Source organism: Xenopus laevis, chromosome 9_10L (assembly GCF_017654675.1).
Source record: "Xenopus laevis strain J_2021 chromosome 9_10L, Xenopus_laevis_v10.1, whole genome shotgun sequence".
In the NCBI taxonomy this organism is placed as follows: domain Eukaryota; kingdom Metazoa; phylum Chordata; class Amphibia; order Anura; family Pipidae; genus Xenopus; species Xenopus laevis.
In genome coordinates, this window is record NC_054387.1 from 4,138,574 (window position 1) to 4,155,791 (window position 17,218).

The window sequence follows — 17,218 nt, forward strand, 5'->3', positions numbered from 1 at the left end:
TTTGGCTGGCGCAGTAAGTTCAGTATATAAAAATATGCTCGCTACCGATATTCGTTTTCGGGGTTTAGTTGTCCTTTAAAGGGGAACTTTGAATGGTTAAACTCTGTATATGTATCAGAAAGAGGTATTTCAGCAATGGAAAATGTAAACCAGAAAGGAGGTTAAATGCCAGATTTTCACCATGACTATTTTCACCATTTGATTGTTATTCACTGTGACATTAAAACAAATAATTAAAACATCTTCGTTAGGATGTCAATAATTTTACACTGCATTAGACTGCCGTTAAATGTTCAAAAATCCTTTCTTGCATCTCTGGAAACTTTCCTCGTCTAAGTTAATACGTTTACCTCTCTGTTGTGAGTCCCGTTATCAGTCATTACTTTTTGTACTTTTTTGGTACGTTTCTTTTTTTTTTTTTTTTTTGTAAAGATAATAATACAATTTCTGTGTCATGCCAGTGCCTTTCTGATTTATTTCCTTGCGGCTATGGATGGAATATAATGCGGTTGCTTTTCTTGCTGTTTTTTTTCTGCCGAACGAGGCACAGATTGTTCTCAGCTGCACACGTATTTTTTTATTGGATCATTTAAACCAAATCATTTTTGTCTACTTGATGTGCCCACCTGATCCTTATTGTTTCTGTGGGAAGAAGCCGAGCACACCACTTGTCAGTACTGCAATCTTACTCCAGAAATTTTAAAACATTCTGTTTTATTGCATTTATTTGTGTCGACGTGGACACGGGTATTGAAACAGTAGCGGGGGAAATTAAATGTGATTCAATGAAATTGTCAGATTTTCAAACTCTTAGCAGAATAAGATAAACACCAAACAGCAAAAGATCTGCCCACCGTGCTTGAAAACTACCAACTGAAAATTTCAGACCCAAAAATGTGGTTCTTGTATCTGTGCATCCCGACTCCCACTATTTTACATTTAGGGGCAGAATTGTACAGCTTTCCAGAAGGTTTATCTACTTTGTGATTTATTAAAACATTCTTGATAAATAGCTAAATTATTCAATCTGAAAGCACTAGATTATAAATAAATAATGGTAACACCATTAACAGTTCCCTTCCACGATTAGGACTGACTTCAAATAATAAAAAATACCCTTACTTTTGGACCCATTCAGTTGAGTTTATATAAAAAATATGTGCCATGATAGTCTGCCGAATCACTTGCCATCCCTTAGGCCAGTGGTCCCCAACCAGTAGCTTGTGAGCAACATGTTGCTTTTCAACCCCTTGGATGTTGCTCTCAGTGTCCTCAAACCAGGTGCCAATTTTTGAATTCCAGGCTTGGAAGCAAGTTTTAATTGCATAAAAATTAAGTATAGTACCAAGTAGAGCCTCCCTTAGGCTGCCAGTCCACATAGGGGCTACCAAATAGCCAATCACAACCCTTATTTTGGCACCCCGATGGACTTTATTTATGTTGGTGTTGCTCCCCAACTCTTTTTACATTTGAATGTGGCTCACGGGTAAAAAAAAAGGTTGGGGACCCCTGCCTTAGGCTAACAGAATCATTAAACTCCTCCCTCGCTTGTTCCATCAGAAACCTATGGATTATGGGACATAAAGTCCCTCTGTTTTCCAGGAGTCTATGCACCAATCACTATAGAAAGCAGAGGGACTTCAACTCCCAGAATCCAACACTTCACAGTGGAACAGGGTAAACGTTTGGTGAATGGATCATACCCCTAACAGGTAGATCATCATGGTTTCCTCTCAATCCGAGAAGAATTGGCTCGTTGATAGCATCCATCCATTGGCTTCAAGAATTCACCCAATCTTTTTTCCCTGTAATCAATTGAACAGCCAACTTTTATCTGAATACATTTAATGATAAATATTTATTGAATTCAGAATTATTCAAAACTGTTTTGTTTTTGTGAAACAAGGAAAAGAGAAATGTCCTTTATTTTTCTGATTAATAATGAAACTGTTTGCTTGTTTTTTCCTGGAATTACAAAATGCGTCATGGTTGCAGATAATAGGGATGCTTTAACTGAGAAATGCATCATTTGTGAAATTTCATAATACATCAGGCTCTTTTAAGCGTCGGATAACAAATTGCAGTGGTGTTAAAGTTATTTGTAAATTCTACTGAAAGCAATATTCATCTGACTATTTATATTCTCCGCTCTGCTGGTTGTGACTCTTCAGCAGAAGGCCAGTTGATTAACAGACGCATAGGACTGGCTTCTAAAGGCTGAACCAGATAAGTCCAGATGATATAAACAGCCAGGCAGATATAAAGTTGCTGAAAATTACATTATATAACAGTCTTTATACAAAACAAGGGTTCCTCGTTGCTTAAAAGCTATTGATTATAGATAAAACAAATGTGCCACCAAGTTCCTTATAATTTGTCCTCCAAAGAGAACCTTTTTTTTTGCAACCTCTGGTTGAGGTTTTAACAAATAATCCAATTTTGGGGGGCTGAGGAGACACGGCTGGATTGAGTTTTGAGAACAGAGATGGCATTATCGCTCATAATGTTTATCGCTCAAAACACACCGACAAATGGCAGCCGAGCTCATTAATGACTTCCGCCCGCTCAAAAATGTTAATTATTCATGAACAAGAATATCCTGGAGATTTCTATCGTGGTAATGAATTTTTTTTTCCAGGATAAACAAAACATGTACATTTCATGGATTCCTGCAACAAATTTAATTAACGATTTATGTCTATGGAAGAAAAGTCATTGATACTAAAAACTAATTTAGACTCTACCCTTTCCACTCCATTGAATTCATGATATCAACAGGTTTATTGCATTGAGATGATGGAGGTTGAGCAATTGGGGAAACATTTGCCTTTCACACTTAACATTTAGCTTACACTTCCTGGAAAAGGAAATGATGTGTATAATATTTTTATATGTTTTTTTACCTATAGCACAATGTTCACAGTTTACAAGTAGCAAAAAACATGTGCAAGAATCAGGCAAAGCATTAGCCTCCATGGACTTCATTTCCACTATATTTATAGGATACTGTACTTCCTCTTTCAATATTTGAGGATATTAGAAACCTCCTCATGGTCCAATCACCATACAAAAGCACAGGGCCAGTCGATTAACTTTATAAAATTATACAACTATAAAGTTTTTATACCTCCAACACTCTTCAACTATTTATAAAATTTTCTAACTCTAATTTGAATAGGCTTTTTGCACTGAGAGTTTTCTGCTCACTATACTTTAGGGCCATTTGGAATATGTAATATATATCTAAAATAATATTTTTTTTAGAGCAACCTTGATGATTAATCTCTAACTAGGAATATTTTAACAAATCAAATCTGGACTTGGGTACTGGTCTGACTATATCAGTTGGGCTTATAGAGGTTCTCCTCTGCTTTCCTACCCTACTCCTAGGCCTAGCCTCTCCCAAGTTCCACACTCTCCATTGACTTCCTTCAGTATCTTTCCACCCAACTCCATGTAGAACAGCCAAACACAAATCAAGATCAGCAAAATCTTTCAATTTTGATCAAAACGTTGGACCATCATTTTCAGTCGTACTGAACAAAACCCAATCAAATTGAATAGAATCAAAATGACAATCAAGTCATAAATGACCTCTAACATTTGGTGATTTTGGCCATTTAAATTAAAGAGGGGACATCAGATTGGTAGAAGTTGTCCACCCTTATATGACGCCAATGATCAACTCATCTTTGGCCAGTTATGCACTCCACCACCCCATTTATTTTTAACTATACATCATTTGTTTTGACTTCCATCTAACTCATTACTCTTCTTCACTAACTTCCCTTTATTTCTGCTCTGCTCCTGTTTCCTTTCTACTTAATACACATTTCTGCTACTTCTGCCTCTTTAAGTTCCAGTCTATTATGTCTAATTTAAAGCCCCTATGTCTTTCCAGGCTCATCATCTCTGATCCACTCCTTTCTTCTCCACCCCTCTTCTGTCCCAGTAAATTTAAAATGACCTTATGAAATCCAATACAACAAACTATATCTGTTTTTTTTTTAAAATGAGTAATTCATGTTCATTTTAAGATGAAAACTGTATAAAGGACTATAAATATTTCATGAAAGTTCAATGTATTCTATTAGTCTTCAGGGTTGCCATCACATCTTTAAATATATATTGTATTTTCAGTTGTGGCAGAACCGTATCCTGCTTGGCTTGAGAAAAGAGTAATCTCTCTCTCATTTATAAAAGACATGATTTGTTACTCTTGAATTTTGGTGGAAAACTCTGTTTTCTATATTGACCTTCTTGGGAGGATTTTTATTCTGTCACAATTGTCAAGTGTTTTCCAAATACCGCTCAACCAAAACAGCCCTTGAAGACTTTTCACAATGTATTTTGCTTCTGATATTTATTTTCTCCAGATGTTTCATAGGATGGACCCCAAAGCACACCACTAAATATTTATTTTAAGTCTAGTTGTGAGGAGCGTTGTTATATATATTTTTATATTTTTGTTTTGTAACCTTTATAAATAATCAAAGTGGTTGTGTAAGAATGATTTGGGCACTGTGACTAAGAGCAAAATGTTGATATAATTAAATGTTATACCCAGCGTTCCTTTTTTTTTTTGGCTTGGCTTGTGTTCCATAGCTGAAAGTATTGATCTATCTCAAGTTCATAAATGTTATTAAAGCTTTTACCTTGACAGCAAAATGTTTGTAGTTTGTTTGCCCTCTAACAAGGGTAGTGGAAGGCATGTCTCTTCGGCCAAGTTTCTCTCTGGAATCTGTAATATAGCTTGAGAAATCTGTATTTATAGACATTTGTTTGCCAGCCTGTATAATAAATCTGTCCTATCAAATATAATTGAATTAAAAAGAGAGTATTTTCCCCTTAAAATACAATCACTCAGTGTTAGACATTGCTTCCAGACATTTGTTTTAGAGTGCCAAGGAGGCTGTCATAGTGAAGGACAAGTCCTTGTTCTTTAGTTTGCGGAATTTAAGGATTAGGTGCTGGAGAGAGCCGTTGTGTTGTTTTTCTCCAGGAAACTGCACTGCCCCAGGAACTTCATCCATGTCAACCTCTTTGTGTCATTCATCCTCCGTGGAATCGCTGTGTTTATTAAAGATGCTGTTCTCTTTGCCGATGAGGATGTAGACCACTGTACAATGTCAACGGTAAGAACCTGCCATTTTGTGGTTCATAACCCATACATTTGATAGGATGGACCTGTATTACCATTTTATCTTTTTGTTTATTTATATAGGTGGGCTGTAAGGCAGCTGTAGTGTTTTTCCAATACTCTGTCCTTGCAAACTTTTCTTGGCTGCTTGTGGAAGGCATGTATCTACACACTTTGCTTACCCTCACTTTTACTTACCAGAGAAAATACTTTTGGTGGTATATAGTCATCGGATGGGGTAAGTTTAAAACATACACATTCCCAATTTGTATGTATAAAATTGTATGGGGCACATTTACTAAGGGTCGAATTTCGAAGTGGTAAAACTTCGAAATTCGGCCATCGAATTGTAGAAATTCGATAGTCAAAGTTTTTTTTTTATTACATTTAGCCGTTTTCAATCAAATTCAAATCGTTCAATCGAACGTAGAAATCATTCGAATCGAACCATTCGAACGATTTAATCGATCGAACGGTTTTGAAAAAAAAAACTTTGACTTCTAAAAACTTAGCCAAATACTGGCTATAGGTTCTAGGAGGTCCCCATAGGCTAACATAGCAGGTTTAAGGTGGCGAAGTGTCGAAGTGTCGAAGTCAAAGTTTTTAAAAGAGACAGCACTTAGATTTTCGAATGGTCGATTATTTGAAGTTTTTTCAATTCAAATCGAATTTTGGCCTATTTGATGGTCAATGTACCCAAAAATTACTTTGAATTTTGAAGTATTTGAATTCGAAAATTCACTTCGAATTCACTTCGACCCTTAGTAAATGGGTCCCTATGTGTCAGATTATTGTATTTAAGGCCATGACCTCACCCATTGCTTTAAGTCACCCATGGGAGGCCAACCTAGTTTTGGAACCACAACTATATTCTGTGCATTATATACTACTGGGATGGCTAACTAAGCACTAATGTGCTAAATTGTAGACTAACCAATTGACTAATATCATTGCAGGTGCCCCGGCCCTCACCGTTTCAGTATGGATCAAAACAAGAATTCAGTTTGACAATACAGGGTGAGAATGAAAGAGAGTTAGTGATAATGTGAGATAGGAAAGTGTGTAAGGTAGGCTGGGATTCTAAATGCTTTAAAAGATGGGGTAGATGGGAATATGTGGCAATAGGTATGTGAGTAAGTAGCCAGTGAGTTGAGTGGAGGAGGATATGGGGGTATATATGTAAGTAAGTGGAGACAGGTAGATAAGGGGGATACCAAGGAGCAGTGTGTATGGGCGATAGGGAAGATGGGCAGAAGCTTATGACAAAAAGAATGGGGAGCATACCGTGGGAAGTAATTGGGTAGTGGCATATCTAAAGGCTTTGGATGTCTTCATACTGGTCCTAGGCACCAAGGCAAAAATAATTTGACCATAACCGTATAAATGATGCATGCTTTAAGTGACTGTATAGTACAGGCTATGGTGTGAATGTGTAACAAGTATGATTTAATGTTAATCTTTAAAAAAATTGTTCCTTTTCCTCAGGTGCTGGGATGATTATGAGAGCATTTACTGGTGGATAATCAAGACCCCAATACTGCTTGCAATATTTGTAAGGATTCATTTTTTTGCTTCTTCTATATAACTAGATCCCTCCCCGCAGACTCATGACCCATGGATCTCTTTTGCACAGGGTCATTTAGGTTCATGTTCATGTCTGATACCCTTTGCAGATGTGCCCTTTCAACTAGATAAAGCACTGACATTTGTTTTATGCCTTGAGTTGACCACAAGCGTTGATAGTCAAATTAGGCTAAGTATTGGATTCCATGCAATATGGTACCAATGTGTTTTTTTTATCAATGGCATTCCACCTGGTTCATTGTTCATGTTCCTTGCTACCATCAGAATAGAGTGGTAGACGGTGGAGGGTGGATGACTACAGTTTGTGTATAAATTCATAAGAAAGGTTAAATATTGGCACTTGCATGCACCAACAGCTTTGTGAATGAACATATTGATGACTTCTAGTTGTCTCTAGTGGTGCTTGTAGCTCTGTGATAGATGAGCCACATAAAGGATCAAAGGGCTGCTCAGTGTGAGGTGCCACTTTATGGTAGAGTGTCCCAAGCACTACTGCTACTTTCTTTTTGCCCTCAAGTATCTAACTTTGCAGCATAGTTTATAAACAAAGAAGAAAGGATACCAGGGGAATTCCAGGGTGGAACTGGCAGGTCAATCTGTTCTGCACTTCAAGTCAAATCACTAAGGAGGTCCAATGATCAAGAAAAGTCTTTCAATTCAGGCCAGAGGTCAGCTGAAGGACTCTACTTATAAAGTAGAGCATCATTTAGTCTGTAAGATAGGATGAGGTGACATTGCATCCTGCTGCCCCATATAAAGTGAGCGTTGCATGTGTCTTGCCTGATGAGTGACTGAACAAATTAGAGAGACTGACTGCATCTGATTTCAGGCTTTTATCTGTTTATGTTCTCTAACAGATCAACTTCATCATATTTCTCAATGTGATCAGAATTCTTATCCAGAAGATACGATGCCCAGATATCAGCAAAAATTATAAACAGCAGTACATGTAAGTAACTTTCCCTACTGTCCTCAACGCAAATTGATTTCAATAAATGATTCATGTGACAGGGCCTTATTACAGTAGTTACTTGTGGGTTACTAGTGCGGCTAATGTTATACAAAAATAATGAAGGAAGGTCTCAAGAACATTTAGGCCTTAGTTAGGGCTGTGTGGGTGTAGAGTGAGCCATGAATTCACTGTAGAGAAAGGCCTTTAAAAAGAGCATTAGGGCCATTGTTGGCTTAAATATATTTGTATCATCACTTAAACATTAGATGTTTCAGGATTCTGAAGAATAGTGCAGCGGCTGAAGAAGATGATGTATTTATACCGTATTTCTCCTTTTTGAGTGAGAGTCCTCGGCTACCATTGGTTAAAGCAATTCAGACTGCCCTTCTGAAGTTCAGAACTCCGGGATGCCTATTTTATTAAATCGGCTGTTTAAATGTTTTGACTTCTCTTTTGTCATGCGGAAAAATTTGAAAAATTCACCAGGCTATTTCTCTCAAATCTCCAAAACTCAATCGTGTAAAACTTTGAAAAAAAAAAAACGACTCGATCCCAGCCAAATCATACTCTATCTCATATCATTCGTCTGCCAAAGTTCGACTGCTATCAAAAACTGAGATTGGAAAATAGCTGAAATTTTGGCTTCCACTCCAATTGACCTCTACATGAGTTCACCAGTGTTTTTCGCAATGCTGAATTGGTATATCGGAGTCGGATTGCTGTAAAATTGAATTCAAATGTTGAAAAATCTTCCCCCTAGTGTGACGTAGCCTAAATACTTAAAGGAGAAGGAAAGCTACGGAGGCATTTTATTGCCAATAGATTAGCTGCAATAGTGCAAGCTAGAGTGCTATATTTATTCTGTAGAATGTTTTACCATTCCTGAGTAAAAAGCTCTAGAAACTCTCTGTTTGTTTAGGATAGCAGCTGCAGTATTAATGTGGTGTGACATCACTTCCTGCCTGATCTCTCCCTGCTCTGGGCTCAGATTACAGTAGAGAAGGGAGGGGGAGGGGGAAGAGGAACAAACTGAGCATGCTCTTGCCCAGGGCAATGAGGTTTAAGCTGAAGGCAGGAAGTCTGATACAGAAGCCCATGTGTACACAATAGAAGGAAAGAAATACTGTATTTCTTTTGACAGGGGACTCAGAGCAGCACCACTTTGGGGGTTTACTGGTATATTTAGATGGACCTTTCTGATAAGGCTTACTTAGTTTTAACCTTTCCTTCTCCTTTAAGATCTAGGACTGAGACTGGAGTGTGCTGTATCCAGGGTGCAAAAGAAACCAATTAATTCAGTGGAGTATTTTGAAATAAAAATAGTAGCTTCCCAGACATGCACAAAGTTGGCCCCCCCAATATCACCAGATAGCAAATCATTTATGCCGAGGAATTGGTATAATTCCTGTAACTTTTCAAGCAAAAACTGCAAACAGGCAGATTCCAAAATACTGAAGCGTAAGGAAACAAAAATAAGTGGATTTGTGAGGCATTTTATTAATACTGCAGTGCAGATAATAACATGCTACTGTGACGGTACAGGAGGGATCAAGCCTTGCGTCTCGGCTATTGCATCGTGCTTCAGCAGTTTCTCTCATTACAGATCAGCATTAGACTTAACTTTGGATTCATCCGTACCTCTGTCCTTCCATATATTGCAATGCTAATGTCTTTTAATCTAGGTAATGCCATTCCTTCTATTGTGTGGTATACATGCCATGTGACTGAACAGAACTGGTATTTAGAGATGAACCCATTGCTTCCAGTTTAGAATTAGGGGACAAGCCTATCTGCAGTGTCGGACTGGCCTGCCGGGGTGACCGGGACTTATACCAGTGGGCCCTGTCCTTAGTCACAAAGGTGGAAAAACTCAATTTGTTCCAATCCTGAACTCAAGTTGGCATATATTATTGCTTATGGATTTCATTTAGAAACCAGAAAATGATATAACTGAATCAGTCAATCTCCTGTAGACCTGAATTATGCAGTTCAGTTTTGGACTCCAGTCCTTAAGAGGGATATAAATGAGCTGGAGAGAGTGCAGAGACTAAGTGCAACTAAATTGGTTAGAGGGAGGGAAGAGTTAAATTATGAGGGGAGACTGTCAAGGTTGGGGTTGTTTTCTCTGGAAAAAAGGCGCTTGTGAGGGGACATGATTAGACTTTACAAGTACATTAGAGGACATTATAGACAAATAGCAGGGGACCTTTTTACCCATAAAGAGAATCACGTACCAGAGGCCACCCCTTTAGACTAGAAGAAAAGAACTTTCATTTGAAGCAACGTAGAGGGTTCTTCACAGTCAGGACAGTGAGGTTGTGGAATGCACTGCCGGGTGATGTTGTGATGCTGATTCAGTTAATGACTATAAGACTTGGATGATTTTTTGGACAGACATAATATCAAAGGCTATTGTGATACTAAACTCTATAGTTAGTATAGGTATGGGTATATATCATTTATGTGAAAGTAGGGAGGGGTGTGTGTATGGATGCTGGGTTTTCATTTGGAGGGGTTGAACTTGATGGACTTTTTTTTTTTCAACCCAATTTAACTATGTAACTATGTAACTATGAATTGGATTTAAATGAACTCAATGCTGTTACCGAATCTCATGTCGCAGTTCAGCACTGCCTTTCCATAATTTCTAATCAACTTAAAATGAACTCTGGAGACCCACGGTACTTTATTTCACAACATGTTTCGGATATAAGAATCCTTCATTAGGTGCTTGATGACGGATTCTTATATCCGAAACATATTGTGAAATAAAGTACAATGAACTTACCGTGGGTCTCCAGAGTTCATTTTAAGTTGATTTGGAAGATTTGTGGCTTGATGGGGCCACTACTCTCCTGAGGACACCCTGAAACGTATGGAGTGAGGGACCACCTAAACTTTTTTGATTTGTGAAGCTTTCCATAATTTCCAGGTGCACAGTGACAGGTGGATGGCATTCATGCCACTGGACACATGGGGCAGAAGCTGGCCAAACTGGAAAGTTCTCCAAGACTTCACTTGATCCCAGTTGCAGTACCAAGCATCATGGTGGACCCTAGAAACATACTAAGGCTAACAGGTGTTTAAAGGCGTTAGACCTCCATTAATTGCCTTGGCCAGGCAGTAAAAGGGGAATGGTGTGACATATATCACATAGTCTATTGGATAGGACTGTAAATTGCACTCCCCCTACGATTTTTTTATGAGAGAAACCATAAATCTATTTTAACATAGGTATTTGTGAGCATCATGCACAATTCTGGAAGAAAATGTGAGGTTACAGTGTCCCTTGCACATGAATCTATATAATGTTTTAATCACAATCATGATACCCATCATATGCTAAACCCCTTCTCTTTTTACCTTCAGGAGACTCGCAAAGTCTACTCTTCTCCTCATCCCTCTGTTTGGGGTTCATTATGTTATCTTCGCACTGTTTCCGGAGCACATCGGTATTTGGGCACGAATGTACTTTGAACTTGTTCTTGGATCCAATCAGGTGATGTAATTTTGTAGGATCTAATCAGAATGGACTGGTATCATTCTGGAATAGAAATAGTATATAGTATTTGGGTTAGAACATGGTGGAATTTAGAAGGAGAGAGACTTTTAAATGAAGAATGTGTTGTGTTGAATAGAAGTAATGAAGCTGAAATTCAGTTCTCCTACCCAAGCTGTAAAAAAGTAAGAGGCACCGCATGCTGACTTAGTGCTTCTGACTTGCAGCTGATGTAAACAGAGAAAAAAGAACTCTTGGCTCATTGAAATCTGACTGTGCAGCTGCCAGCATGAATCAGACGTCAGGGTAAAATCTGACCCTACAGCTTCCTATGTGACTCCAATTTAGAAAAGCAATGGTCAAGGTCCAACAGGCCATGGAGAGAGGAGATCTTGTATAATCCCATCCTGTGCTCCACAAACGTCTCCCTGGTCTCAGAGCATGGGAAAGTCATGTGAGCGTTGGCTTACCCCAATCACTCTGCAGATGAGGATTTGTTTGCAAGGCATAAAGTAGTCCAGTAATGGTGCTGTGAAGTGGAGGAAAGCTGTAAATTCTTTGTGTGATTATTGGTAAAAGAAAATCACCCTTCAGCCGGAAATTGCTCGGGGTAATTGTCCAGGCTTGATTCTTTTAATGTCCTCTAACAGAATGGCTTTAAAAACAATTTCAGTGCTAAAGTTGTATATTCTCTGAAAATAAATGTTACAGAGTCACCTGAATAAATGCCGCTTTTTTTACAGCACTTCAGTAGCCACTAAGTGACTCTACCTAGAGTTACACAGCTCTATACCCACAAAATCCCCAAATCCTTCTCAATGAAGAAGTCCCACAAAATTCTTTATTCCATGCTTGGAACTTACTGAATCATTAACACAACTTTATTTTCTGTTGTCCTAACAGGGATTCATAGTGGCTTTGCTCTACTGCTTCCTCAATGGAGAGGTGAGAACAACACAAACACTTCTGACATTTTTGAGGGGACCTTATTTTGGTAGAACCTCAAACAGCAAACTAAAAGCTAGGTTGATATGGAATAATATATATATATATATATATTATATATATATATATATATATATATATATATATATATATATATATATATATAATATGGCCCAGCATTGCACCAACCATGTGGGTTATCGATAAGCCATTTAAAGCATTGGACTGCAGTAATTTGGCCCATTGGGAACTGAACCTCTACCTCTAGGACCTTCCCCAGGCCTTGTATTAACTCCATGCTGTATGCCCCCTCCCCTGTAGGACCTTAGTTCACCAGAACCTGTTGGACCAGTCTGACTCTGGAAACACTATGCATGCAATCCAGTTTTGTTGATGTTGATTACTGTGGACTGTACCTCCTTTAATCCCTGATGTTCTAAGACAATAGAAAAAGGCAATATATTGGGTGAAGAATCAGAAGGGCAAGACAGTTGCATCACATAAGAATCTTTGCCATATAGTATACGAAGAGTTTCATTAATGCAAACCCTTGTGTTATTATACAATCTGTTTTATAATGTATTTATTGTGCATGACCACAAGACTCTGTAGTGCACTTGATGGCGTAAATCACATTGGGGAGGTAGGCGAGAGGTAATAGGTTTAGCAAATAGAAAAACAAAGGCAAAATGTGACGTTATTGGGTTATCCAGTTACAAAATAGTTTAGGAGCTTGGGAGTTATTTTAAGTGGCATAATAAACAAATCAGGGGAAAAGCTAGATGCAGTTATTATGGTTGAGGAATAATGTTAGCAGCAAGAATAGAGAACTATCACTGTGACCTTCAGAATCTTAAAGCCATCATATGATTTGACAGGGTTCCCCCACCTTTTTAACCCGTGGGCAACATTCAAAGTTAAAAGATTTGAGGAGCAACGCAAACATGAAAAGTCTTCGCAAAATAAGGGCTGTGATTGGCCATTTGGTAGCCCCTATGTGGACTGGCAGTCTATAGGAGGCTCTGTTTGGCGGTAGACCTGATTTTTATGCAGCTAAGACTTGCCTTCAAGCCTGGAATTCAAAAATAAGCACCCGTTTTGAGGCCACTGGGATCAACAGCCAAGGGGTTGGTGGTTTGGATTACTGCTGTATGGCGTCAGAAACATCATGAGATGGATGAGCGACCTACATGGTTGAAGTGCTGAGTACAATATGGTTGTATAAAGGTTCTTGGTACACAACGACCTCTGTCTCCCTGTTCTCATGCCATAGCCCATTGAACCTTAAAACAATAGCAGTTTTTGCTCTTTTCTATGGTTAGTAATGATGAGCAAAACTGGCACATTTCCCCATCCCCCTACTTACTGGTGGACTTAAGAAGTGGTGATCTAAACTATGGAATTACGGAAAGACTTATCCAGACAATTTCAGGTCCAAAGCATTGGAATTGATAGATTCCATACCTGTCCTGATGTTTCTGCTGAGAGAGGAAGGAAGGAAGGAAGGAAGGAAGGAAAGAAGGGAGGGAGGGAGGAAGGAAGGGGGGGAGGGAGGGAGGGAGGAAGGAAGGGGGGAGGGAGGGAGGGAGGAGGAAGGAAGGAGGGGAGGGAGGGAGGGGGGAAGGAAGGGGGAAGGGAGGGAGGGAGGGAGGAAGGAAGGAAGGGGAGGGAAGGTAGGAGAAAGAAAGAAAGAAAGAAAGAAAGAAAGATTCTATTATACAAGCAGGAAATGCCAGTATATGTTAAAAATGAAAGCTAATTTCCTAAATACTTTTCTAATCAATTCAAGATTGTAAATAAAACCTTTTAATCCCCTTATATAAGAAGGTAATAGAAAAATAGGAAACTAGTCCTAGCAGCCTAGTCAGTGTATGATGTCTTTGGCACAGCCTGATGAGAAAACCATCTAATGAGTTTTATTGGCCAGAGATGTACTTTTATTATGTAAAAACCTTGTACAAAGAGATAGCATTAATGTACATCTGTGCTATGTGCAAAGGGTAGCGTTATATGATATATATTATTGAATAATTTACTGTATATTTTCACAGAACGTCTTGATGATTTATGTAACCAAAAATAGCATTGATTTTCAACGTGTTTGCCCTTAAATTATTGGGGCCACTTGCAACTACTGGAGTCACAGGAATTATAGGCACTAACTGATAAGTAGGAGTTTTATTCCAAATGTTCGGGGGGCCCTAAAATGATTTTGCTGTGTGTGTCGCAGTAACTTCCAGCTACACCATTGTTTCTCCACTGTTTCTTTTTCATAATGTCAAATGAACAAGAAAAAAAATCCTATCTTATGAACAATGGAAAATAAATAAGAGATTGTAGCAGCAACCAGGGCAGGAAAGCATCACAACAAGTAAATAACCTGGTTACAAAAATATGAAGAAAAAAACAATAGAATTGCAGCAATGCATCAAAAAGAAATGAAACCGCGACAGGCAGCGAGCGATAAATAAATCCAGGTGATGAGATCAGTGTGGAACGGTTGAGTAGGACCTGCAGGCTGATATTACACAGCGGATAAATGTTACTAGTTGGGTATCCCATAATGGTTATGCTAGAACTATAAATAATTCACCACCACTAACCAGACTTCAGTAGATATCTCTGACCAATTTTTGGAGCTAGACCAAAACTTAATTTTCTATTATCTAGACAGAAAACGTGACAGATGGGACATATGCAATACAAATGATGTAGTTGGGATAGAGGCCCAACTTATAGACATGGGAGAATATGATCTTTTTTGGTTTCATTCCAAAGAAAATACCCAGATGGTCTGACTTCCCCAATGGTGATAATGGACTATTTTCCTTTATTTAAACTATTGTTTATTGGGGCGCACAGAGTCCCGAATTTGATTTGGAACTTCTGAATCCTTTGTTCCACCAAACCCTTAATCACTGAGCGACTGAAAGAAACAATTTTTGGGTTTCGGTTTTCTTTAAAGGCTTTTCACTTTCAGATTTGGCCGTATCTTATTTGCAAGATTTGCTATTGGCCTAATGCAAATATTATGGATTAGGAGCATCCCTATTGGTTAATTATACTAATTACTATGTGTAGGCTGGTTCCCTTCCGTTCAGTTTGTTCCCCATTCATATTCATGTGTTGTATATATTAAAATTCTTTTTTTTAATTTTCCTTAATGCGCAGCCAAGTAAGCCTAAAGGCACATTACAGACGCATTAAAAATGTAATTTCTTTTCATACTAATAATTTATATGCTACTCATAACATTACCCTGAGCTAACAATTCATTAATTCTATGCTTAATTGAATTATCTTATCATAGTCACACTTTTCTTCTCCTGTGTAAAAGCCCAGAGCTACACAAGGGAATATCTAAGGTGAAAACAAGATTTCTTAAACGCATCTACAAACTAATATCTTTATATTGCACTCCACAGAAACTGGTTTAAAGTTTTTGGCAAGATAGAGCTCTGCCCAGGTGGCATTATTAGCATTAACCATGGTTTTATAGTCCGAAACCCACTATGAGGTCCAGTGTGGTCAGAGCCCCCTTATCTTATAATAAAGTTATAGTCGTATATAAAAAATGTTGCTTTATAAAATAATCTAGATTAGTAAATAAGTGTTCACCCCAAATCTCAACCTGACACTCTGGTCTTCCTTGAGTACCTTAAGGTGCACAAGGCATTCTCCATAATGTTTCCTTGACTGGTCTTCATCTGGACCACCCCAGCCATTACTTTTGGCTTCTCTATGGAGAACCAGCCAAATAGTTTGGTAACCATTATGTTGGGCTGATGTTATATGGGGAATTTTATCAAACTGGACTTTCAGTTGTGTCTATGGCTATTTGGCCAGTGTGGTCTTCCTTGAGTACGTAAAGGTACTCATAGGCATTCTCCATAATATTAACTTGACTGGTCTTCATCCTGACCACCCCTTGGAGAACCAGCCAGATAGTTCGGGCTGATGTTATATTGGAATTTTCTCAAACGGGATTTCAGGTGCGTCTAATAGAGCAAATAGCTATTCTCCTAAATTCTCACCCTAACTGGCCTTCATGTGAGCCTCTCACCACTACTCCAAGCCCACCCCGGAGGGGAGCAGTCTTACAGTTTTGAACCACTGCCCTAAAGCCTATGATGTAGGCATTTTATTAGTTACCCGTTTAGGGAAATGGGTTGGCAAACAGTAGGGCGGCTCTTGTTCCAGTTATCTCCTAATACTCATTCTATTGTACCTGTGTCAATATTTACTATAATGGTAAGCAGCTGTCAGGAGTTAAATACATTTTAACATCCCTGTTAATCCTCAGAAGACTGATGTAATCCAAATGCTGCCCATAGTTAAATTATAAACGGTCCCAGGCAAAGCATTCTTCTGTGTACAAGTTATGTATATTGGAAGCTCCTGTATGTAAATACAATGTCAAACTGCTTTCTTCTCATTCAGGTCCAGGCGGAGATCCAGAGGCACTGGGGCAAGTGGCAGAGCTCATTAGAGAGCAACGTATTTAACCTGGTGACACAAGACTTCACAGCATAAAGTCATAGGCACTGAAGATGCAAAGAAGACCTTTTAGGATGGTACAAAGCGCAAAGAAGACCTTTTAGGGTGCTACAAAGCAGGGCTAACCGTAAACCCGGCAAAAATTAAATGCAGAGCTTGCTATGCTATTTATCAAGCAACAACCCATCAACTCTTCATTGGGCCCCCTCTTATCATCAGCTATGACACAAGTTGCATTGTGCTCGGTTTCTAATGACATCATGAGTCTATCCATAGTGAGTGGAATATAGAAGTCCAATTGGGGGGTTTGCAGTCTCCAAAAGCTGGTAATGATAGCAATGTACCTAGACCCTTTTGAGGAATCTGTCTGCATCATACTGATGCGTGTTTTCATCATACCCACTTCATCTGCTATAAGTACCCCCATAATCTCTTTGTCCTAAACAATTTTCACACCCATATTAAAGGGGCATATATGTATATTAAACTCTGAAACATTTTTCGTTTCTATTTAATTTGTTCTTGTGAATTTCTCAGTGTTTTTGCCATATTGAAGCAACTTGTATTAAAATGAAAGGAACAGAAATTTGTGGGTGAAAAT

General features: G+C 38.5%; 1 protein-coding gene across 1 annotated transcript in view; it reads left to right on the plus strand.

Annotated features, from left to right (window-relative positions):
* ghrhr (growth hormone-releasing hormone receptor) overlaps window positions 1–17,111 on the plus strand; it is a 28,117-nt gene extending 11,006 nt beyond the window's left edge. The window contains 8 exon segments of the mRNA NM_001280576.1: window positions 5,003–5,135; window positions 5,225–5,378; window positions 6,097–6,157; window positions 6,626–6,692; window positions 7,582–7,673; window positions 11,046–11,175; window positions 12,079–12,120; window positions 16,561–17,111. Of these exon segments, the coding sequence (NP_001267505.1) occupies window positions 5,003–5,135; window positions 5,225–5,378; window positions 6,097–6,157; window positions 6,626–6,692; window positions 7,582–7,673; window positions 11,046–11,175; window positions 12,079–12,120; window positions 16,561–16,653 (772 nt within the window). The 3' untranslated portion in view covers window positions 16,654–17,111.
* Window positions 17,112–17,218: the final 107 nt, after the last annotated feature.